Raw genomic sequence first — 18,662 nt, 5'->3', positions numbered from 1 at the left:
AATATGTCATATAATTGAGTATTAAATATTCATCAAATATTTATGTTAAATAACTAGTTGTGATGGGTCACAATGGAAAACATTTATTATTGGCAGTAATAAAAAGAAACATTTGGAAGCAATAAAAAGAAACTATTGATTCATACAACAACATGAATGAACTTCACAGGTATTAGGCTGAGTGAAAGGAGCCAGAGACATATAAAAATAAATGTTCATAATATATGGTCTTATTTTTATGAAATTCTAGAATACGTACAACTAAAAGCCATGAGGGAACTTTCTGGGGGGATGAAAATGTTTTATTTCTTCAAAATGGGGAGGATAACACTAATGCATATATTTTTCAAAACTGATTTAAAGGAACACTATAAAGAGATGAGCGTACCACTGCACGTAAATTTTACTTATATTTTTAAAAGACCATCGAAACATTATTGTTTATTTAAAAATAGTTTTTATATTTTATGGATGCATGCTTAATTGCTTACAGATGAAAAGATATGCAATTTTGGGGATTTAGTAAAGAAAAATGGGAAGGGAGTAGTGGTAAAAATGGGGAGTGGATAAGAATATAGATGAATTGTGCATTGGAAAATAGTGGAAGTTGGGCGATATTCCACTGAGAGTTCTGTATTCTCTCTACTTTTGTATATGTTTGAACATTTCCCATAATAAAAAGTTGAAAAAAGAAGGATCATTTTGGTTCATCTCCCTTCACAACAGAAAACTGAACAGAAGGACATAACTTGTTCAAGCTCTCAAAGCCAGAAAGCAATCCAACTCCCAAGTTTAACCTACTTTCTCTGATCCCAAGGAAACAAAATATGAGCGTTTTGGAAAGGCTACTTTTCAAATGGGCCCACCGATAGTGCAAGGAGTTGTTTAAGCAACAAATATACTTGCTTCCAGTCTCTTTTGGTTTCAATGGTTGTTTTGTAGATTTAAATTCCTTTTTACTCACATTTCAGAATGTGAGTGCAAGGATCAGAAAAAGCTTTTTTTTTTTCCTACAAAAAAACAAACACAACACAAACAAAAAAAACATACAGCAAAGACTTCTTTTCCCCTTCCAGTTCTAAAAGCATCCTCTCACTCCAGGCAAAGAAAGCAGAGGCAGATCTGTTACGGGTAGGCGCTTGGGTCTCCATTCCGCTGTGATCCAGAACAGCTGTTTTCCCTCCAGCTCTGAAAGGTGAAACTGTATTAAGCGATGCAAAAATTGTCTTGAAACCCGTGCGAGTGTCTGCCTGTGTGTCTGTGTGTGGGATGCGGTAGGTAGCGTGTCAGCACCGAGGACAACGGGAATCAGAAGTCGGAAAGGTGAGGGGAGTGTAGAATCTCCCTTTGCAGAAGGGGCGGAAGAAATTGTACTAGCTGGGTCAGGAGCCTCAGTCACGCTGGATTTGTCTCTTCCAGCCAGGCCCTTGAATCTGGAAAGTAAATTCCATTCTGAGAACGCAAAGCCTTACAGCCGCTTGGTTTCGACGGCTGGGGACCATTCCTTCCTTGTTCCACTGATGGGAAAATCAGCGTCTGGCAGCCGCTGGTTGGTGGAAAAGAAAATGGTGAGAGTGGGCTGGGAAGACGATTTGACGAGCCTCCTCCTGCCTCTTCAACCTGTAACTCTTCTTTACTAGTCTCCTCTCCACCCGCGAGACCATCTCGGGCTCATGAGAGATTACGAGCAAACGTACACCTGGAGGCTCTTTAAACAAAAGCATCGCTAACGTTGTGTCCTACGACCACTAATCAGATTTCAGCGATCCGCGGGAAACGTGCTCTTGGCGGTGCCCATGGGAGCACCCTTCCTAGGCTGCCTGTCTCCTTCAGCAGCTCCCCGAGAGACTGGCTCTATCTTTGGTGGTCGATCGCCCAGACTTCCACTTCCCCAGGCTGGTTCTGACGTGGGGGTCCCCGTGAGGAGCCAGAGGGAAAGGCGGAGACGGGGAAGGGGGGGGGTTGGGGAAGAGGGAGAGACACCAGCCCAAGCCTAGCCGCTCCGAATCTCCGCAAGAGCCCCCGTGACCCCGGACTTGAAGTGAGCCCCAGAACACCCCACCTTCCCGTCTCCCAGGACCTGGCGGGCTGCTGGAGTCGGAGGGCCGGCCTTCCTCCACCCCCCCATCCCCAGCCGAGAAGAGGAGTGAAGAGCACGCGGCGGGGAAAGCGGCGAGAGCGCCGGGAGAGGGGCGGGGAGAGGAGCTGACAAATCAGCTGCGGCGGCGGCGAGCGGAGGAGACGGAGGAGGACGAGGAGGAGACGGAGGAGGACGAGGAGGAGAAGGAAGGACCGAGAGGAGGAGAAGGACAGGGGGCGAGCGAGCGAGCGAGCGCGGCCACGCGGCGTGAGGTGTGTGCCGGCCTTCGAGCTGCCCCGGGGGCCGAGCCCCGCCCTGCGCATCCTTGGCGCCCTTTCCCCCGCCTTCCCTGGCGACCTTCTGTCTTCTTCTCTCGAATGCTCCCGTGCGGGGGACGGGGAGTGGCAATTCGACGCCGGGTTTGCGGGTTGGCGTCCCACGGCCCCAGCCTCTCCTCGCACGGTTACGCAGACAGCCGCCTCCTCGGGGGACCGTCCCTCTTGGGGTGCCACCTCCACCCTTCCTGTGCGCCCTTCGTCCTCCCTCCTCCCGCTTAACTAATATTTGGGGATTGTTTTACATTCTTTAAAAGTGCGGGTGGGGGAAGAATCCGAGTTCTGAGGAGTCGAGGGAATCAGGTTAGTACCTGTGGATCTAAACGGGCAGCTTGGGAAATCATGGAGAAAACCTGGTGGGAGAAGAGGCACTGCGAACGCCCGGGAGGCGGGGTTGGCGCTGCAGTGAGGGCCCGCCGTAGTCGAGTGTCTCCCGGAGGTGGGTTCTTACCCCTAATGGTGAGCTTTTGGCGGAAAGTAAATCCACCTGGCTTTCCCGCTGCTTCCGGTTCTCCCCGCGTCTTGTCCTCAAAGGCTGAGCGGTCCGGATTCTCAGGGGTAAGCTGTTTCTTTGGGAAAGGCGAGGATGCTGGATGGAGTATGAGTGTTCAACTTTTTATTTTCCGCTTTCCTTAAATCCCGCAGTCCGTTCTCTCTGTTAAGTAAACAAGCTGTGTTTGGCAAACCATTAAACGGAAGAGCAAAGAGGGCCAGCCAGCAGGTGGTAAGGGGTTAACAGGTGCGGGCGCCGGGTGGCTGGCGGGTTCAGCGCGCGGAGAACGCCCCCTCGGGGAGCTGGCGCGCGTCCTGAGACTGCCTGCGGGTGGGAACGCGCGCCCGCTTGCGCAGGGTAGGTGGCCGAGGGCAGGGTGCGTGGTGGGGTGGATTAGGGCGAGTGCGGGGGCGCTGAGGTTCCGCCACACCCAGCGTGAGTAGTTCCCTCCCTTGCCCTCTTCTCGTTTGACCTGTTAGCCACCTTCGGGAATTTACTTGAAGAGACTCCCTGACCCCGTGCCCCCAGCCCCCTTTGCTTTTCCTGTAACCTTTCTTCTGAACGCACTTCTAAGTTCTGTTACCATTTGGACCCTGGGAAGTTAAAAGAGGGGTCCATCTTTTCATGTAATTCCACTTCGGAAAGGCTGTAAGAACAGCTCAGATGATTCATCCTAATCCATGTTTAGGCGGCTAGACGTTTACCAGCCAAGATGGATGGGAGATGCTAAATTTTTAATGCAAAAGCTAAAAAAAAAGAAAGAAGGCTGCTTTGTCCGATGGTGGAAATGGAGGTACACTTAAAAGAATCCCACACTTTTGGGGAGTCTACTGATCTTCAGTGGTTTTTACCTTCGGTGGTTCTAATTTCGTTTTGTTTTAGCCAAAAGTTCTCAAAGTGTATTTTGTGTTCTCCAGTGCGCTGTGAAGGAATTCATTAGCCATGGATGTATTCATGAAAGGACTTTCAAAGGCCAAGGAGGGAGTGGTGGCCGCTGCTGAAAAAACCAAGCAGGGTGTAGCAGAAGCAGCGGAAAAGACAAAAGAGGGTGTTCTCTACGTAGGTAGGTAAGACCCAAGTGTCACTTCGTTATTTATTTATGACTGATGCGTTAGGATGACTGATGTTTTAAATGCTGGTGTTTCCCACTTGATTCGGTTTTGCATCTTCACTTGTCAAAATGATGGACTGAATCAGAGGTATGTGTAGGTAGGTGAATGTGTGTGTATGTTTGGGCTACAGTAAAAAGTGGGGCTGTTTTGTTTTTCCAGATTATTTAATTTTGCAATAATACTTAGGACTTGGTTTCTTTTTTAAAATGAAATGTTTCTATGCATAAGTAACTATAGCTCCGAGGACAATTTTTAAAACTCAGTGTTAAAAAATAATCGAGACTATTTTAAGAATCAAACTCATCCATGGGCTTTTGATTTCTTTTATCATCATGTATAATACATGCTAATTTTAGTGTATTCTAATTTAAAAAATAAGACTTTGATATGGCCTTGAGATATGTAAAGAGAAACCTTCTGTGGCCCTAAAAAGGAAAGGACAAAAAAGTCTTTGGTGGAAAGACTTGCTACCACTTGGTAAGCTCAGGACTAAGCTGAAGAAAGTGCTTGAAGGCTGCTGATATCTCCGCGACATTTATATATTTCATTTGTCAAGCGATACACACAATAAATGATGAGATTGATGCTTATTATTTCTACTTGTCTATAAATTCCCACTTTGGAGTATTCTTACAGACCCTGACTCTCTTGAACTGTGTTAGGTTGGGTGTTATTTTACAAATCACCTCAAACTCTTTGGGGAAGAAGTAGGCACACACTCAGCCATAGGGATAGACACGTGCCCACGTGTACACATACACTTACCCACTGCACATCCTGCCTCTCCTCTTTCTCCTCTGAGCTCTTCCACATTCTCTGGCAGCAGTTGTAGCAACAGTAGCCAAAGCATGAGCAGTAAAGTGAGGGATGAGCATATTTAGAATCCGCTGCCTGTGTTTGTGGGGCGAGAGAAAGCTACACCATCTCTCCAATGTCGATGGGCTGGAGAAAAGTTATCCTTGGAATGATTTTTATGAATCCTTCTCATATTTTTTTCTCACTGTTGATAGACTTTTTATGTTGGCTTAATCTTACCACAAATCTCTAGTTAAATTACTCTTTACCTTAAAACATATTTTCATTGGATTAAAAATATGTTATAAGAGGGGAAAAATTGATGAGTTAACCTCAGGTTTTTTTGTGAAGTGCGGATTATATCTTTTTAGATGGAATTTGGGATACTGAATCAGTGATATGCAGATAATCAATATCTTTATATTTGTCCTCAGTTTTCCAAGTTGTGCAAGTACTTGCTTGCAACTCTTCTTTGATTTCAGTTACTTTATAACTTACTAACTTTAAAGGTTTTTTTAGTATGATAATATCCACTTTATTAGTTTTTAAGGAGCCCAGAAAAGACTGAATATTAAATTAATACATTGCAGTTTTCCAGGTAATAAGCAGGATTATCATCTGGAAAGCGTTGTATTTGTTTTCATTGTCAACTTTGAGTTTGGGCAAATAAAATTATTTTACTTTTTAGAGATTAATTCTGTTATTTGTTCTGAGATTATTATGTGAAGTTTTAATTTGTTTATGTGACACATGTTTTTTAAAAATCATCTTCAGTGTTTATTTTGGTATTTAACACATGGTGCATTCTATAAACTATTTATCAGTTATGTTTTAAAGTCAATTAAAAGTTGAATACAAATACAGGATTCAGGATGAAGAGTGACCATGTGAAGACCTAGTAGTATAGTTCAGGTGTTGGCAAGCTTTTTCTGTAAAGGGGTAGATAGTGAATATTTTAGGCTATGATATATGTTTCATCTGCTCAACTTTGCTCTTATAGTGTGAAAGCAGCCGTAGACAATAATTAGGGTGGCTATGTTCCAACAGAACGTTACTTACTAGAACAGCTGGGGAGCTTATTTGGCTCATAGGCTGTAGTTTGCTAACTCCTGATAAAGGAGAAAAAAACATAGATTTGACGTCAAACTTAAATTCCACTCCAGGCTACACCACTTATTACCTCTAGGATACCTGGGGAAGTAACTTAACATATCTGAGCATCGCTTTCCTCATTTGTAAAAATATGATTTGGATATAAATGCAACTACCTTGCAGAGTTTTTGTGAGAATGTCATAATAAAGCAGAACATATGAATAGTAACATACTTTTAAAAAATTAAAGACTTTATTTTTTATAGCAGTTTTTAATAAGTTAACAGAGAAATTGAGAAGGTACAGAGGTTTCCCATGTACCCCCTCCCCCCATACATTCATAGCCTCTCCCATTACCAACATCCTTCACTAGATGGTACATTTGTTACAACTGATGGACCTACACTGACACATCATAATCATCCGAAGTCCATAGTTTCCGTTCGGGTTTGCTCTTGGTATAGTATATTCTGTGAGTTTGGACACATGTGTCATGATATGTATTCATCATTATAATATCTTATAGAATATTTTCAGTGTCCCCCAGCCCCAGGAAACCACTGATCTTTTTCTTTCCATAGTTTTGCCTTTTCCAAAATGTCATACCATTGGAATCATATATTATGTGGTCTGTTCGGATTGGCTTCTTTCACTTAGTAGTATGCATTTACAGTTCTTCCACGTCTTTTAATGGCTCATTTCTTTTTAGTGCCAAATGATATTCTGTTGTCTCAGTGTGTCACAGTTTGTCTATCCAGTCACCTTCTGAAGGACATGTGGTTGTTTCCAAGTTTTGGCAATTAGGAATAAATCTGCTGTGCAGGTTTGTGTGTGGACCTAAGTTTTTAGCTCCTTTGGGTAAATACCAAGGAGCACAGTTGCTGGGTCACATGGTAAAACTATGTTTAGTTTTTAAAGAAACCATCAAACTGTCTTCTGCAGGGGCTGCACCGTTTGGCATTCCCACCAGCAATGAATGACAGTGCCTGTTGCTCTACTTGCCCAGCAATATTTGATGTTGTCAGTGTTCTGGATATTGGCCGTGCTAATGCGTGTGTAGTGGCATCTCGTTGTTGTTTTAATTTGCATTTCCCTGATGACATAGGATGTGGAGCATCTTTTCAAAGGCTTCTCTGCCATCTGCACATCTTGTTTGATGAGGTGTCTGTTAAGATCTTTGGCCCATTTTTTAATCAGGTTATTTGCTTTCTTGTTGATTTTTAAGAGTTCTTTGTCTATTTTGGATAACAGTTCTTTTTCAGATATATCTTTCATGAATATTTTCCTGTCTGTAGATTGTTTTCTCATTCTCTTGACATTGTCTTTCACAGAAGTTTTTAATTTAAATGAGTTCCAGCTTATTAATGATTTATTTCATGAAGCGTGTCTTTGGTGTTATAACTAAAATATCATTGCCATACTCAAGGTTATGTAGATTTTTTCCTATGTGATCTTCTAGGAGTTTTATAGTTTCACATTTTACATTTAAGGCTATGATCTATACTGGGTTTTCTGTTTGTGAAAGGTGTAAAGTTGGTGTATAAAATTATTTTTTGCATGTAGATGTCCAGTTCTAGCACTGTTTGTTTAAAAGACTGTCTTTGCTCCATTTTATTGCCTATTTTCCTTTGTCAAAACTCCATTGATTTTATTTATTTATTTATTTATTTATTTTGGTGGTATGCGGGCCTCTCACTGTTGTGGCCTCTCCCGTTGCGGAGCACAGGCTCCGGACGCGCAGGCTCAGCAGCCATGGCTCACGGGCCCAGCTGCTCCGCGGCATGTGGGATCTTCCCGGACCGGGGCACGAACCCGTGTCCCCTGCATCCGCAGGCGGATTCTCAACCACTGCGCCACCAGGGAAGCCCCATTGATTATATTTATGTTGGTGTATTTCTGGGCTCTCTTTTCTGCTCCCTTGATCTCTTTGTTTATTCTTTTACCAATATCACATTTTCTTGATTACTTTAGCTTTATAGTAAGTCTTGTAGTTTGATAGTGTCAGTCCTCTAATTTTGTTCTTCAATACCATTTTGGCTATTTTTGGCCTTTTGCCTCTCCACACAAACTTTAGAATCAGTTTGTCAACATTCACAAAATAACTTGCTGGGATTTTGATTAAGATTACCTTGAACTATAAATCAAGTTGGGAAGAGCTGACATCTTGATAATATTGTATCTTTTATCCATGAACATGGAATAGCTAGCTCTTCATTTTTATAGTTCTTTGATTTTGTTATCAGAGCATTGTAGTTTTTCTCATATAGATCTTGTATATATTCTGTTAAATTTATATGCACGTGTTTTATTTTTATTTTTTGGTGCTAATGTTAAATGGTATTGTGTTTTTAATTTCAAATTCTACTTGTTCATTACTGGTAGATAGGAAGGTGATTGACTTTTTAGCATTGTATCTTGCAACCTTTCTGTAGTAACTTATTAGCTCCAGGAGATTTTTTTGTTGTTGATTCTTGACAGTTTTATTTCTTCTTTCCCAATCTGATACCTTATATTTTCTTGTTTTATTGTATTAGCTAGGGCTTCCTGTACGATGTTGAAAGAAGTGGTGAAAGGGGATTTTCTTGCTTTGTTCTTGGTCTTAGTAGGAAAGCTTCTAGTGTCTCACCATTAAATATGATGTTAGCTATAGATTTTTTCGTAGATATTCTTTGTCAAATTGAGAAAGTTCCTCACTATTTCTAGTTTACTGGAGTTTCTTTTATCACAAATAAGTGCTGAATTTCGTCAAATGCTCTTTCTGCATCTATTAATGTGATCATGTGATTTGTCTTTTTAAGCCTGCTGATGTGATGAACTACTTAACTGACTTTCAAACGCTGAACCAACCTTTCATGTCTATGATACATCCCACTTGACTGTGGTATATAATTATTTTTATACATTGTTGGGTTTGATTTGTTAATATTTCATTGAGAATTTTTGTAAAGCACACTTTTATATATAGGAGCCATGGTTATTACTGTCAAATAAACTCTAACAGAATAATTACTTTGTCAATATATTTTCTTTCTATCATTTTATCCTTCATTACAAGAACTATTATCAATAACTAGCTTGAAAGATTAGAAATGCCTAAGGAAATGTTTCTAATTTCACTTATGGCTGAAGAAGTTTGGCACACGGTTTTCTTAAGCCTCATGAGAAAAGTAACCTCATTCCTTTACAATGTTATACTTTTGACAACTATCTTTTAACTAATTGAATAATCACCATAAGAATCAGTGTTATTTTTGTGATTTTTTTCCTCCTTTTGTGATATCTTTGTACATAAATTTTCAATCAACCTCCCTCAATTTAATGGACAAAAATTTCTCAATCATATAGTTTAGAAATTATAACTTGAGAGTCAAATTCAAAAGCAAAAAAAAAGTACTTTTTATATAATGTCAAGTATTGTAACAGTAAAGGCAAGAAAATGATCTTCAAAACCCTTCCAATGACATTCTGCTCAGTAAGTAGCAGTTGTCAAGACAGTGGATTGATATCAAACTCCCAAGTCACAATATGCTTCACCTCCACCGTATGCAGATAGTCAACATAACATGCACAATAGCATAACTGAGTCCTTGCAAAGATTAGGCATGACTTCTGACCTTCTCCACTCTGTAGCTTTGTGAAGTCCTGACAGACAAGAGGGGAATGGGTGAGGGCCACCTCAGCTCAGGGAAGCCATCAGATCTAGTGTCCCTTCAGCCATATCTATTATGAGATCTGTCTATCTATCTGTCTATCTATCCATCCATCCATCCATCCATCTATGTTACCAGTCACATAGCCACTTGGCACCTATTTTGTAGCTATATCTTTTCAATTACAGATTACTCATCAATTAAAGTTTAATCATCAATAACATATACTAATGAACAATTATGACAGCAAAAAAAGGTGATTGGTTTGATGCAAAGCAACCTCATCAAGACTTTCACATATCTTTAATTCAGGATACATTCCATGATTTAGCCAAAGATCAAATTATCAGTTATAACTGAGGTAGAGAGGAAAGACCACAGGCCAACTGTTAAAAATTTCTTTTTACTTGTCATTTTTTGAGATAAGGGGTTCAAGGAGTAGCAGGTGGGTAGTGATAAGAAATATTCTCTTAAATACAGGTTTTTCTCACTTTGCATAGTTCCAGTATACATGAACTTCAGTTACCACAGTCAGTTAAATAAAACCAGTCCCTAACAATACAGTGCAAATTTCTATCACTGCATACATAAACTGTGAGTTATTACATAAAGTACAAACTTTGCTTCTAGCTCTTTAGCCCACAATCACTACATAAGTAACAGAAACTCATTATGATCCATGGCCAAATCACATGACTTCTTTCCAAGTTTATTTGTGATCAGTCCGCTGTAACATACAGTGGCTGTATGATCTGTTGTTCAGTTCGTACAGACAGCAAAGCCCATAGTTATGTTATCTCCTTGCCTCCCAATGATAAACACAGATGATATTTTACAAAAATGCATAATTGAAAGAGGAAATTGACCAAAGAAGTGAATGTCAGCAAAGAAATGAAGTGAAAAGTGTTGAAAGTAAAATCTGAATCAGACGTAAATGTATTTATAGAAGAAATAGCTGACTGTGAGAATGTGGATACTGTTGCCATTCAGGAGACTCTTGATATGCAGCCAGAGGAACTTCTCGAAGGTGAAGGTATCAACATAAATGGAAAATGTGTTTGTGATGAGTAGGCTGAAGCTGTCCCAGAGGAAGTGGTGCCATATAAACACCTCACATGAAAGAAACCATCAGAGATATATCATGACATTAAAAATACAAAAGCTAAGATTTTGGAAACTGACCCAAACTTATGAAGGAGTATGACAATTTTCTAAGACCTGGAAAAGATGCTCAGCTCAATATTGAAAGTTATACAATGGGGAGAAGACAAGCACTGTTTAAACCACTCATACGTTTTTTACAAAGAAATAAAACACTTTTCAATGTTTTAAATTACAGTACACACAAAAATATTGCTTTACTTAGTTTTTAATTTCTCTGTACATTTTTAAATGACTAGAAGAATTTTTAATGTTTTGACAGAAAATTTTAAAGGTCATGGAACAACAGTCATTTCTATCACTGATTAATCAGAATTTTCCTCATTGATTATTAAGATCACTTTCTATAGCTTCACCTCAGCTTGTGTGCAGTCATTTTATGATTCCACAATACTATGCAAAGTGATCATTGCCTGAAAAATACACACACACACACACACACACACACACTTCATATTGCATATATGTAAAATACTATCCTGTAACCTTTAACATATTTAACAACTGCACAATTTCATTTATATGAGTTTATGATATGGTGATTTGTCCTATGTTTTTTTAAACATTTTATTTGTTTATTTATTTATGGCTGTGTTGGGTCTTCGTTTCTGTGCAAGGGCTTTCTCTAGTTGTGGCAAGTGGGGGCCACTCTTCATTGCGGTACACAGGCCTCTCACTATCGTGGCCTCTCTTGTTGCGGAGCACAAGCTCCATACGCAGGCTCAGTAGTTGTGGCTCACGGGCCCAGTTGCTTCATGGCATGTGGGATCTTCCCAGACCAGGGCTTGAACCCGTGTCCCCTGCATTGGCAGGCAGATTCTCAACCACTGCGCCATCAGGGAAGCCCTGTCCTATGTTTTAAACTGAAAATCTCTTTACAGTATTATATAAGAAAAATAATAACAATTATCACTTACTAAGTACTATGTACTAAACACTGTTTTAAGACCTATGCATGTATTTTTTGCTTTGATCTTCATGTTGATCATGTGATGTGTATTTGTTTATTATGTAGTGAATATTTAAATCCAGAAAATCAGAATCCAGAGCTCACTGTCTGAACTACAAGGCTGTATTTCGTTTTATGCTCTATATTTATTAGAGGTCCTTAAATACATTCAAATTGGAAGTTCTTAAATATACTTAAATTACTTTATTAAATGTAGAAACTCAGCTGGACTGTTTTGTACAGTATAAGTTTAAATATAATGCATGCAAGGTATACTTAATGCCTTATTTATATATTTTTATTAAAAAATTCAATGAAAAATTTCAAGATGATCATGTATATTTATTTAAATCATCTTATTGATCATCATATTATTTATATCATTGATATGTACTTCTAAATACATTTGAAACTAGAAACTGCCTCAGACCAGTGTTTCTCAGATTTGATCCATGTTGTACCTGCATTAGATCATGAGGATTATTAAAAATGCAAATATCTGTACCTGATATTTACTGAATATTGAAACTCTGACTCAACAGTCAACATTTTTTAACATTGCTTCCACTTAATTGATTCTGCTGCACTCTCCAGTTTAAGGACCAGCTTCTTAGAGATTATTTAATTAATCTTATATATTAATTTTATTGGTAAGGATTTTTATTTGATAAGGAACTGAGGCTCTCTTACACTTTTTTCCTGTTGTAAAATGTGTTTACAGTTATTTCTAGTATACTCAGTAAGGGTTTATAAGTCAGTGCATTTTAAAACTGAAGATTGGTGACTATCTTAATATCCAAATATAGGTTTAAATCACTTCCAAGTTTTTATGTCCTAATTTCCTTACATTCTTCTCTGTCTAATAGAACTACTTTATTTGACTTATAGGGTAGTTTTCAAATGAATCCTCATTTTGTTATTTTCTTCAAAAACATTTTATGAAGAAGCTGGTATCAATTACACTAAAAAATCCAACATTAAAGGGCTTATGAATAAAATTGTTCACAAACTTAGTTTTAAGGACACATATTAATATATTACTTGTGTAAAAGCTGAGTAATGGTCAAGATTTGGGGAAAATTCCTATCTTGCCACTTCTTGAAGCTGGCATTAATCATACTTGAATGATAAAATACTGCATTCCTTCTAAAGGTTTGCCTGGCTTCGTAGAAAATATGGGCTTAGGGTCATAGAGCCCTTAATTTGAATGTGGTTGTAACCAGTTATTACCTATGTGACTTTAGGCAAGTCATTTAACTTTAATTTGTAATTGCTTCATATGGAATAAAATGGGCATGATATGAAATGGGTATTACAAAGTTTAAATGAGATGAGATATAAAATACCTTTTACATAATAAGTGTTCAACAAATGTGAATTCCTTCTCTCCCTCCCCCATCTGTTTATGTTTCATGGGTTACCTAATCTCTCTTTTGTATTGTATTTTGGTAGAACTTCTGCAGTTCTGAATCCAAAATCACCTTCCCACCCAGCCCCAGTGTTATCTCACCATTTTCCCCCCCTCTGTAAGTTGATGTGTGAAGTGGGACACGAGGGGTTGAAAAGTCATCACTGTGTGCTAAAATCATAATTGGAAAGTATCCTGTTAGCTTTGCTTTCTTCTATTTGTTGCAGTGATTGCTGGATTTCTTTGTTTTAGATTTTTTGCCCCCCCCGAGGATATCTTAACACATGGGCTTCTGAAGATTGAGATACTGTTTTTCCATTAGATGTATTTCAAAGTAGCTCATTAGCAGTAAAGGCGACTTTGAGACTTATGGTTTCAATTTGTTTGTTTTTATAGGATCCAAAACTAAGGAAGGAGTTGTTCATGGTGTGACAACAGGTAAGCTTTGTGGAGCTTAATTCCAGGGATGATATTGAAAATAACTAGTAAGCAGTATAGCCCTAGCACTGATCATTCAGAATGTAATTGTAAATAACCACTCTGCCCATAGATGAGCATTCTAGGGAACATCAGCTTTGTTTAATCTTGATTCTTTTTTTTTTAAATCTCTTTAAAAAATCTTGATTCTTTATTAAATATTTTAAAATAGTGTAAGTATTTGTTGTAAATAAATAAAGCACAATGTGTGTAACTGTCAAGAATGATGACTGAATTAACCAGTTTAATTGTTTAATTTATAGTAGTATAGATTTGAGTATTCAGACCAACTTAGTGTTCTTGGCAAACCAATAGCATAAATATCATATAAGGATTGCCACTTTCAAGGAATGAATTAAAATTTTCTGTAGTGTATAATGAAATATTCTGACACTACAATATACTAACTATAACATTTCCTTGATGATTCAGAAGACATTTTAGGAAACACCCTTGGGATGATCAGTAAATTACTTATTGTATTTATCTCTGTTTGGCCTAATTTCACCAAGATTTTGAATAAGTCTGTAAGAAGATGACAATAAATGAATAGTAAAAATTATGAAAATTATGGTGGTGATAATGAGGAAGAGGAGGAGGATAATGATAGAAATAGAAAAATCAAGGGAAAAATCACAATTTAACAACCTTAAAAGCCCACAGAATTGCTGTGATTGAGTTTCATTTTGTACGTACTCCAAGCTTTCTGACAGGTGTGGTAAAACAAGAGATATAATCAGAAATATGATTCATATCATCAGAAAACAGTAAAGATAGCAAGGCTTCAGAAAATAACATGCTCCTATTGATAAATTATAAAATAGAAATTGGGAAAATCAAATGGGAATATTAATACAGTATTGTGGTTAAGGCCATAAACACTGGAGCAAGACCTCTTTAGTTCGAATTTCTGCTTACCCCTTACTAGCTGTGTGATTTTTCTGCAAGATTCATAACCTCTATGTGATTCAGTTTCCTCATCTGTAAAAGAATTCAGTGAATGAATATATATAAATACATAGAATACTGAAGGCAAATAGTATATATTATCTAGGCGTTACTTACTATCACTTGATAGTGGATCTATCTTGAGCTACATTTTTGCAGCTAGTGGAGAAAAGTATTTATATGATGATTTAATACATATTTTTGATAAAAAATTAGGGTATAAAATTAAAACAAGGAGTTCCCTGGTAGCCGTGTGGTTAGGATTCCCAAAATCGAGGCTGTGGACTTTGGGAGCAAATGTAGACTTGGGGTTTGCTGTATGCTACTGAGTAGTTTTTGATTTTTATGTTTATCTTAGTATAATTTTAGCGCTTGTTATCATTGGTGGATTTGTTTATTGGTATGGTTGCTCTCTTTTTTACTTTTTCTTAAATTTTAATAATATTATTTTATATTTTATTTAATTTATTTATTTACTTATTTTTCCTCCCTTTTCCTCTGAGCCGTGTAGCTGACAGGGTCTTGTTGCTCCGGCCTGGTGTCAGGCCTGAGCCTCTGAGGTGGGAGAGCTGAGTTCAGGACATTGGTCTAACAGAGACCTCCTGGCCCCATGTAATATCAATTGGCGAGAGCTTTCCCAGAGATCTCCATCTCAATGCTAAGACCCAGCTCCATTCAGTGACCAGCAAGCTCCAGTGCTGGTCACCCCATGCAAAACAACTAGCAAGACAGGAACACAACCCCACCCATTAGCAGAGAGGCTGCCTAAAATCATAATAAGTTCACAGACACGCTAAAACACACCATCAGACGCAGTCCTACCCGGCAGAAAGACAAGATCCAGCCTAACCCACTGGAAGACAGGCACCGGTCCCCTCCACCAGGAAGCCTACATAGCCACTGAACCAATCTTACCCACTGGGGGCAGACACCAAAAACAAAGGGAACTATGAACCTGCAGCTTGTGAAAAGGAGACCCCAAACACAGTAAGTTAAGCAAAATGAGAAGACAGAGAAATACGCAGCAGATGAAGGAGCAAAGTAAAAACACACCAGACCAAATAAATGCAGAGGTAGTAGGCAGTCTGCCTGAAAAAGAATTCAGAGTAATGATAGTAAAGATGATCCAAAATCTTGGAAATAGAATGGAGAAAATAAAAGAAATGTTTAACGAGGGCTTAGATGAACTAAAGACCAAACAATGATGAACAACACAATAAATGAAATAAAATATTTTCTACAAAGAATCAATACCAGAATAACTGTGGCAGAAGAACAGATAAGTGACCTGGAGGATAAAATAGTAGAAATAACTACTGCAGTGCAGAATAGAGAAAAAGGAATGAAAAGAATTGAAGACAGTCTCAGAGACCTCTGGGACAACATTAAACACACCAACATTCGAACTACAGAGGTCCTAGAAGAAGAAGAGAAAAAGAAAGGGACTGAGAAAATATTTGAAGAGATTATAGTTGAAAACTTCCCTAATATAGGAAAGCAAATAGTCAATCAAGTCGAGGAAGTGCAAAGAGTCCCATATAGGATAAATCCAAGGAGAAACATGGCAAGACACATATTAATCAAACTATCAAAAATTAAGTGCAAAGAAAAAATATAAAAAGCAGCAAAGGAAAAGCAACAAATAACATACAAGGGAATCCCCATAAAGTTAACAGCTGATCTTTCAGCAGAAACTCTGCAAGCCAGAAGGGAGTGGCAGAACATATTTAAGTGATGAAAGGGAAAAACCTACAACCAAGATTATCCAGCAAGGCTCATTCAGATTCGATGGAAAATTAAAATTTTATGGACAAGGAAAAGCTAAGAGAATTCACCACCAAACCAGCTTTATAACAAATGCTAAAGGAACTTCTCTAGGTGGGAAATACAAGAGAAGGAAAAGACCTACAATAAGGAACCCAAAACGATAAGAAAATGGTAATAGGAACATACATATTGAAAACTACCTTACATGTAAATGGATTAAATGCTCCCACCAAAAGACATAGATTGGCTGAATGGATACAAAAACAAGACCCGTACATATACTGTCTACAGGAGACCCACTTCAGACCTAGGGACACATACAGACTGAAAGTGAGGGGATGGAAAAAGATATCCCATGCAAAATCAAAAGAAAGCTGGAGTAGCAATTCTTACATCAGACAAAATAGACTTTAAAATAAAAACTATTACAAGAGACCAAGAAGGACACTACATAATGATCAAGGGATCAATACAAGAAGAAGATATAACAATTGTAAATATTTATGGACCCAACATAGGAGCACCTCAATACATAAGGCAAATGCTAACAGCCATAGAAGGGGAAATCGACAGTAACACAATCATAGTCCGGGACTTTCACACCCCACTCTCACCAGTGGACAGATCCAAATGAAAAGAAATAAGGAAACACAAGCTTTAAATGACACATTAAACAAGATGGATTTAATTGATATTTATAGGACATTCCATCCAAAACCAGCAGAATACAGTTTCTCCTCAAGCACTCATGGAACATTCTCCAAGATAGATTATATCTTGGCTCACAAATCAAACCTTGGTAAATTTAAGAAAATTGAAATCCTATCAAGTATCTTTTCTGACCACAACGCTATGTGACTAGATAGCAATTACAGGAAAAAAAACTATAAAAAATACAAACACATGGAGGCTAAACAATATGCTATAAATAACCAAAAGACCACTGCAGAAGTCAAAGAGGAAATAAAAAAATACCTAGAAACAAATGACAATGAAAACACAATGACCCAAAACCTATGGGATGCAGCAGATGCAGTCCTACCTCAAGAAACAAGAAACATCTCAATTAAACAACCTAACCTTACATCTAAAGCAATTAGAGAAAGAAGAACAAAAAAAACCCCCCAAGTTAGCAGAAGGAAAGACATCATAAAGATCGATCAGAAATAAATGAAAAAGAAATGAAAGACATGATAGCAAAGATCGACAAATCTAAAAGCTGGTTCTTTCAGAAGATAAACGAAATTGATAAACCATTAGCCAGGCTCATCAAGAAAAAACGGGAGAAAACTCAAATCAGTAGAATTAGAAATGAAAAAGGAGAAGTAACAGCTGACACTGCAGAAACACAAAGGATCATGAGAGATTACTACAAGCAACTATATGCCAATAAAATGGACAACCTGGAAGAAATGGACAAATTCTTAGAAAAGCACAATCTTCTGAGACTGAACCAGGAAGAAATAGAAAATATAAGCAGACTAATCACAAGCAATGAAACAGAGACTGTGATTAAAAATCTTCCAACAAACAAAAGCCCAGGACCAGATGGTTTCACAGGCAAATTCTGTCAAATATTTAGAGAAGAGCTAACATCTATCCATCTCAAACTCTTCCAAAATATAGCAGAGGGAGGAACACTGCCAAACTCATTCTACAAGGCCACCGTCACCTGGATACCAAAACCAGGCAAAGATATCACAAAAAAAGAAAACTACAGGCCAATATCACTGATGAACACAGATGCAAAAATCCTCAACAAAATACTAGCAAACAGAATCCAACAGCACATTAGAAGGATCATACACCATGATCAAGTGGGGTTTATCCCAGGAATGCAAGGATTCTTCAATATACACAAAACAGTCAATGTGATAACCATATTAACAAATTGAAGGAGAAAAACCATATGATAACTTCAATAGATGAAGAAAAAGCTTTTGACAAAATTCCACACCCATTTATGATAAAACTTTCCACAAAGTAGGCATAGAGGGAACTTACCTCAGCATAATAAAGGGCATATATGACAAACCCACAGCCAACATCGTTTTCAATGGTGAAAAACTGAAACTGTTTCCACTAAGATCAGGAACAAGACAAGGTTGCTCACTCTCACCACTTTTATTAAACACAGTTTTGGAAGGTTTAGCCACAACAATCAGAGAAGAAAAAGAAATAAAAGGAATCCAAATTGGAAAAGAAGAAGTAAAACTGTCACTGTTTGCAGATGACATGATACTATACATAGAGAATCCTAAAGATGCCACCAGAAAACTACTAGGGCTAACCAATGAATTTGATAAAGTAGCTGGAAACAAAATTAATGCACAGAAATCTCTTGCATTCCTATACACTAATGATGAAAAATCTGTAAGTGAAATTAAGAAAACAC

At 38.2% G+C, this 18,662-nt stretch overlaps 1 protein-coding gene across 6 annotated transcripts in view; it reads left to right on the top strand.

The window, feature by feature from the left end:
• Positions 1-69: 69 nt before the first annotated feature.
• SNCA (synuclein alpha) overlaps positions 70-18,662 on the top strand; it is a 135,668-nt gene continuing 117,075 nt past the window's right edge. For 2 of the 6 annotated variants that reach the window (XM_059067358.2, XM_067035507.1), the window contains exons 1-3: positions 70-2,352; positions 3,826-3,971; positions 13,472-13,513. In XM_059067358.2, coding sequence (XP_058923341.1) covers positions 3,851-3,971; positions 13,472-13,513 — 163 coding nt within the window. In that variant the 5' untranslated portion in view covers positions 70-2,352; positions 3,826-3,850. Of the gene's footprint in view, positions 2,719-2,823; positions 2,974-3,151; positions 3,266-3,825; positions 3,972-13,471; positions 13,514-18,662 lie in introns of those variants that run through there. The other 4 variants (XM_067035504.1, XM_067035508.1, XM_067035506.1 and 1 more) reach the window with 4 other exon arrangements.

Source organism: Kogia breviceps, chromosome 6 (genome assembly GCF_026419965.1).
Source record: "Kogia breviceps isolate mKogBre1 chromosome 6, mKogBre1 haplotype 1, whole genome shotgun sequence".
Taxonomy (NCBI): Eukaryota; Metazoa; Chordata; class Mammalia; order Artiodactyla; family Physeteridae; genus Kogia; species Kogia breviceps.
The sequence above is the reverse complement of the archived record's forward strand: the minus strand, read 5'-3'. Positions and strand labels throughout refer to the sequence as shown.